Genomic DNA, 7229 nt, shown 5'->3' with positions numbered 1-7229 from the left:
AACATCATCCGAGACAATCACGCTTGATAAGGTCGGACCAGGAATTCTATCCGGGCTCTGAGTCATATTCGACTCAAACCTAGGCCGAGCTCCGAGTTCATAAACCCGAAAGACCGAACCATCTGGTCCGAGCTCCGAGCCATTCTCAGATACAAGAACCATGATAACTTGACTCCCAAGTTATCCGGGCTTCAAGGCTTGACCGGGCTCCGAGGTCCTGCCCAGAAGCGCTCACTCGTGTACCAGATCCTGGGACCACAGAAGATCTTCTGACAGGTACGTGAGGAATGTTCCCTTTGACACACCTAACAAACCGCGCCACCTGCAGGGATATTCTCCCACGTGAGCATAACCGAATTCTGGGACCACTGGGCTCACAGCCTGCCAGCAAGGCAGGTTTGTCCTTAAACCCTAACTATAAATAGAGGGTTTAAGGACAAACCCTAGGTAATTTTCTTTTTCTCTACTCTAAGCACTCTCTTTTCTCTTCTTCTTCTTCCTTTACCTCAAATCTTACTTGAGCGTCGGAGTGAACGTCCGGTGACCCCCACCGGAGTTCTTTCTGACCTCTGTCTGCTTGTGGTGTGCAGGTCGTTACAGCTCGGATTTAGTTTGGTGATTCATCAGTTATTGATCACATGCATCCTGGCTTTGATTTTGTTTAAAATTACTGAGCTATGAGATTTCCCTGAAAGTTTCTTCCCATGTATATTTATCCGGGTTAAATAGTTATTCAGTCTTCAATCAAGAAAGGTATGCTTACTCATCTATTTGCATGTAATAGATTTACGAATTTATATTCTGAACTCTGAAGGGTTTAGTCACTTGATTTCAGTTTAAGTTTTTTATTAATTTGGCTTTAGTAAATTATATTTCATGAATCTTTTCAAGATTTTTCAAAAACATTATGGGGTTTTTAAGTCCTGAAACAATGTATATATGGGGTTGTTTTCCTTTTCAATTAGGGTTAAATTTAATTCCAACATTAACCCATCTGGTTCCGCTAAGTATTTTTGCTGATGTTAATCTTGGAGCTATATGGGTATGGTTATGGTAGATGACATGATTATCTTTGTGAAATATAAGCCAGTTTTGCATGCTTTTGGATGGTTCTCTCTTCTTCTTATGGAAATTGTTAGGATAATGTTTGACACTCATTTTTTATTATATGGAAAATTCGGGATATTGGATTACTTTGTATTTGGTGATGAAACTATAATCACCACCAGCTTAGGACAAAGATTATTGAGTAATTTAGTTAAGTTTGGTTTATGTATGAATTTTTTCTTTACATTTTTATTGATGATGAACCCGATTCATGAGATCGTAGAGCAGAGACTCTGCAATTTGAGCTACTGTTTACGGTTCAGATTGGTGGTTGTTTTAGTAGTAAGCTTAGTGGTTCTGTAATATTTTGATAGTAAGCTTAGTGGGTTACTTTGCATTTAGTTCAATTTGTCATTTTTCTCGCAATTTGAAGAGTAGTTTCTCTAAATTTCACTTTATTACCATCTATTTGTTAATGTATATTACTCAACATGATTTAAAATGAATATATTATTTATAGCTCTCTGTTAATTAAATTTTATAATTTTAATTTAGCTTAAATAAAATTTGTTAGATGCTGATTGAACCTTGCCTATACACCTTAAAGTGTATTTTGAAAAATTACATTTTAAGTTGTTCGAATCAACTTTCATATTTGTGCTAAATGTGATGTTTTAGCTAATGCCCACAAGTTGTTCGATAACATAAGTATAAGAGATACAATAATGAGGATCAAGAAAATACAAGAGCAGTGATTGATTATTGATGTTTGTATTATTTTTAGCTTTTTATTGAGTGGTAGTGCAAGAAAATAGAATCACTAGCTTTTATAAAAAAGTTTATTTAGGTATCTTTTTTGTGTTTTGTTAAATGACACAATAAAATCAATGGTAATAAAACTTGCAGTGGTTAAGTTTAGCAGTTTTTGCTCTTTCGATTGTTATAGCGGAAGTTTACCTTTTTTTATTAAAATAATAGTTACTTTTTCAATAACTATAGTAAAATTAAATTCTTTATTTCCAATACGTTGATTAAATTTGATGAAATTTTGAGCACAAATATTGTTTTTTTATTTTTATTTTTAAAATGTAAAAGTATATAATTTTAAACATAACTATTTAAATATTTTTGGTTTTAATATTACATTCTTACAGTTTTACTATTTGGTTATGCATCTTTAAAAATAAATTTCATGTTATTATTTTAAAATAATACTCGTGGTTCTAGTGATCTTCGAACCAAATTATTTAAAACCGAATTTCTGAACCCTGTCGTACCGAAAAAGAAAATTCCCAAACTTAACCATTTTATGATACGGTTCCGGAAATTTGTCAATCTTTGGATTCTCCTGAACCGTGCACGTGCATAATTATATGAAGGTAAAATATACAAAAAAAACCTTGTAATTTTAAACTATTTTTTGGTACAATTAGGACCCTATGTTTTCAAAACAAAATAATTAAACCCTTTTATCTATCAATGTTACTAACTACCGTTAATTGCTGATAGTAAAAATAAATAAAAATTTAAAGATATTATTTAAATAGATCATGATATTATTTGCAAAAGGTAGAATTATTTATCATTAAAATTTATTGGCCCACGTTAAATACAAAAAATAATTATTATATAAACATATAAAATTATAAGCTGAAAATAAATATTATATAAAATAATAATAAAATGAAAAAGATACTAAAATAAAAATATAAGTAAATATCATACAAATTATATTTTATAAATACAAAATAAAAAACAAACTGAAAATAAATATAATATAAAATTAAATAAATAAATATAATATAAATTATAATAGATAAATATTATAAAAATTTAAAAATAAATAGTATATACATCATAGAAAATAAAAAATGATATTAAAACTATTTATGTACATTTATTAATAAATTTTAAAATATTTCAAAAAATTTAAACATATAAATTTAAGATAAATTTAAAACAAACATAATAGAAATATAAAAAATTGTATCTTAACCAAATAGTCAAAAAGTAAACATAAAATAAATTCAAAATATGTATTAGAAATCAACCATGCAAATTAGCTCTAGAAAACAGGTTTATATTGTATTTTAACCATCTTAACAGTTTAAAGTGAAAAAAATACCAGACGATTCCGCATTTCTGTGGCTAAAATATGCGCGTGGTTGTTTGTATTTGTAGGAGTGTTTAAAAACCGGACCGGACCGACCGGTCGGATCGGTTGAACTGCAAACCGGTAAATGGTCCGGTCTGAAAAGGCAAAAACCGGATTTTTTGGTTGGACCCGATTGGATCGGGTTGAACCGGATCAGACTGCTATGAACCGGTAAAAAACCGAATGTTGAACCGGATTGAACCGGTAAAAAACCGGTGAAGCAGATTTTTTTGATTTTTAAAAATTTATTTAACCGGTTGAACTGGTCATTGAACCGGCTAAACCGGTTGAACCGGAAACCGATGGCCTCACCGATTCGGCCACTGGTTCGGTTTTTAAAACACTGGTTTGTAGTTCTATAGAACATGTGTGGCTATATTGATAATTTTGTAATTATTTTTGATAAATTTGATAGTTTTAAAACAAAATTTTTATACATGAAAAAAAAATCTTAATTTTTTTGGAAATTATTTTTAAAATATCTTCTTTTGGAACGTATTTACACATTTTTAAATTTTTTTTTTTGTTATATTGTCCTCTTTATTCTTATTGAAAATATATTATCAAAAATATCTTATTATATTTTTAAATTTTATCTCATTTTAACTCATTTGATTCTCATAGACGTTGCACTTTTTTACTCTTTTCACAATTTTTTTTCTCTCTACTTCTCTCCCTGACAAATTTGTCCCTTCCTTTCTATACTTCTCTCCATGTCAAAATTTTTTTCCTCTTTTTTCTTTCAATAGTCACTTTCTTCCATCTCGCCGTCGCACGTCTTCTGATGGAATTTTCGTCGTAGTTTTATCGTCCTTGCGTTTTTCGGTGCCCATCGTCACAATTCCTTCACTGATTTTCTCGTCGCCGCATTTCTTCTGATGGATTTCTCGACGTCATTTTTAAATTTTTTGTAATTTTTAGATTTTTTTATGATAATTTAGAATTTTTGTAAATAGATTATTGTAGATCTATTATTTTGTTGTATATAAAATTCTTCTATTGTTCATATAATTATTTTGTCTTTCTATTATTCATAGTTTTGTTCTTTTATTTTGATACTACTTATTTTGTAACGAGTTAATTTGTGGTTATTTGCCGTGTTTTATGATTTATTTACGTTATAGTGTATTTTTGATGTATTTTTGGTGTATTTTTGGTGTCTTTCTAGTGAATATATGGTGTTTTTGTAGTGTTTATGGTGTATTTATAGTGGTTTTATGGTATACACTATAAAAACACTATAAACACACTATATGTATACTATAAAAATATCATAGCTGCACTAAAAAACGCTATAACTACACTATAAAAACATCATAGTTACACGAAAAAGTACGATAAAACAAAAAACAAAAAATACCAGAAAAATATCTATAAAAAAACATAAATTATTAAAAAGTAAAAAATAATATTTTTAAAATTAAAATATTTTTGATAAAAAGAAGATACGACCTATAAAAATATTTAAAAATAAAATACAAAGTATTGTATTGTAGGAAATTTTCTTTTTTTCTGATATTTTTTTTAAAAAAAATCTCCATAAAAAATAAAAGTACTTACTTTCACTTTCTTTCTCAGCCCGTGGGCTTAGCCCGTGAATTGATAAGTTTCTTCTTCATTCTATCAATATATGATGGAGTCAGACTCTTCTGATCATCTGTAAAATAAGGTAGAAGCTAACCGAGCGGTGTTTTTCCTATTAACTCTTCAATGCTAAAGTCAGTTTAGACGTTAAGCAGCGTTTCCAGTATATGAATGTAAATGTGTGTTTAATTATACCTCAAACTCTTTATATAGTACTCCCTCCGTCCCACTTAAGAAGGGACATACCCCTTTTACACATAAATTAAGAAAATATTAATTACTCTTGGTTTTTCTTATTTTACCCCTATTAATTATTGTCTTGTAGTTTGTGTGAAGAGTATTAGCTTTAATTATAGAAAGAGAAAATAGGGGTATAAGAGAGAATTCTTTGTAAAATGGCACAAAATTCATGATTTGGCCTTCTTATGTGGGACAAAAAAAATTGAGATATGTCCCTTCTTAAATGGGACGGAGGGAGTAGTTGATAGAATACCTACTAAACTTCAAATAGGAAAGTGATTCCTATTTAATAGGTATTGAGCTTGAATAGGAAAGGGATTCCTTATTCAAGAAGAAGTCTTATTCAGAGATATCTTTCTAAATTGGAACTTGTGTTCGAACAGGAAAGATATTTCGTATACTCGATCTTTATGCGAATCCCTTAAGCGATGCGCTTTCTCCGAATTCTCGGGGGTTCCGGTTCATCTGGGGATTCAGCTGATTCTTCCTTTAATCTTCAGATTTGACGAATTATGGATTCAAACACCAATAGTATCAGGTTCTTATCCTTTGGGGAGAACTGATATTCCTAGAGGGTACATCTTATACGACTCGATTCTATTATATATATATTTTTTTAAAAATCCCATAAAAAAGAAAAATACTTACTTTGCCTTCTTTCTCAGCCCGTGGGCTTAGCCCATGGATTAAGTTTCTTCTACATTCTATTAAGAATTAATGTAATAAAAATTTACCAACTTTATATGTTTTCTCAATTTAATCACGTTTTTTAAAATTTCTCATATAAATACACCAACTTTCATTTTTTTCCAAATTTATACACGGTGCTGATGTATCACTCATTTATTGGTTAAAAATGACTTGCACCTCAACAAATTGCACCTGAATGAGTGCCACGTCAGCACTGTGTATGAATTTGAGAAAAAAAATAGAAGTTGATGTATTTTTATGAGAAGTTTTAAAAAACGTAATTAAATTGAAAAAACGTGTAAAGTTAGTGAATTTTTATAACATTATATCAATACACAAAAATAGTCTTTTAAATAAAATTAATATTTACACAAAATAAATTATATTTTTAAAATTTACTATTAAATGATATGATAGGAATTTAATTTTTATATTATTATCTTTTTAGCGAATACTATAACTACTTCACTTTATTATTTGTCATTTTCAAACAGTTCAAACTTAAAGTAGCACGAATAATATATTAAATTTTATAACTTTTTTGTTATTTTTATTATACTCTTATTAAGAACTTTAATCAATTCATTTTGTCGAAAAAATGACACGGATAATGGACTTTAAATGAGGACATAGAAAATTTTAATTTTCAAGATTTTGAATTTATTTGAAGACACCAAGTATTTGGGATAAAAATAAAGGATAATTATATTGCGATGGAAATATATTTACTACTAGTATAATGGAAATTAATTCACCATCATTATTAATTTTGATCACATATTCTGTAATATCCCGTATTTTTTTAATTATTTTTTTAAATTTTTAATTCTAATTTTTGCATTCCGTGGAGGTTTAGATAATTTATTATTACTATTAATTATTTTTATTTAATTTTATTCGAGTCGTTCGTTGATTTGGTCGTGATTCGATTCGTGTTTGGTTTATATTATATATATAAATGAATATTTATTTCATGCAAAATCTCCATGCACTACCTTTCAATTTCCACGTGAAAGTGGCCCATTCCAAATTGTATATGGCCTTAAAATTTAGGAAGCCCATCTTCTTCTTTTTTTATGAAGCATAAACTATTTGTTTGAGTAGTAGTAAGATTTTCTGCGTCCTTTATTTTCTATCATTCATTATTTCAAAACCCTTTTCTTTCCTTCGTATTTAAACAAAACCCTAGCCGTCAAACACTCCAAACCATTCTGAGATATCGCTTTCACCATTCCTTTCATCCGTTTCAATCCGGTAAGCCTCTCGTCTCTCTTCTCTTTATTCTTACGATATCGTAAAACCGATTTATAACGCACGTTCTTTACTATTCTAGCATCAATCTGAATTCCTTTCGACATTTCATCATTACTCATCGACCTCTATAATCGTTACGCTTCGGAATCGGATTTGGTACGTAATTCAATCCGCTATAGCCGTCGCCGTTTCATCGTTTTTATTTGTTATTTTGGTTCTGCTTATAATTAAGTTCCTGCCATTGATCTTTATTCTTTTG

The 7229-nt window shown here is 29.4% G+C and overlaps 1 protein-coding gene across 1 annotated transcript; it reads left to right on the top strand.

Moving 5' to 3' along the window:
- The first annotated feature begins 1038 nt into the window (after positions 1-1038).
- Positions 1039-6226, top strand: LOC130015289 (amino acid transporter AVT3A-like). The gene is made up of 3 exons (XM_056105086.1): positions 1039-1406; positions 5410-5601; positions 6211-6226. The coding sequence occupies exons 1-3, from the start codon at positions 1039-1041 to the stop codon at positions 6224-6226; spliced, it is 576 nt and encodes a 191-aa protein (XP_055961061.1).
- Positions 6227-7229: the final 1003 nt, after the last annotated feature.

The sequence above is a fragment of the Mercurialis annua genome, linkage group LG3, assembly GCF_937616625.2.
Source record: "Mercurialis annua linkage group LG3, ddMerAnnu1.2, whole genome shotgun sequence".
NCBI lineage: Eukaryota > Viridiplantae > Streptophyta > Magnoliopsida > Malpighiales > Euphorbiaceae > Mercurialis > Mercurialis annua.
The sequence above is the reverse complement of the archived record's forward strand: the minus strand, read 5'-3'. Positions and strand labels throughout refer to the sequence as shown.

What these genes read in the sequence shown, in the direction of transcription:
- LOC130015289 (XM_056105086.1), top strand. Translation starts at nt 1,039, where the DNA reads ATGGGTATGGTTATGGTAGATGACATGATTATCTTTGTGAAATATAAG. An exon ending in GTAGTAAGCTTAGTGGTTCT is followed by an intron (nt 1,407 to 5,409) that starts GTAATATTTTGA and finishes GTGTTCGAACAG; the next exon opens with GAAAGATATTTCGTATACTC.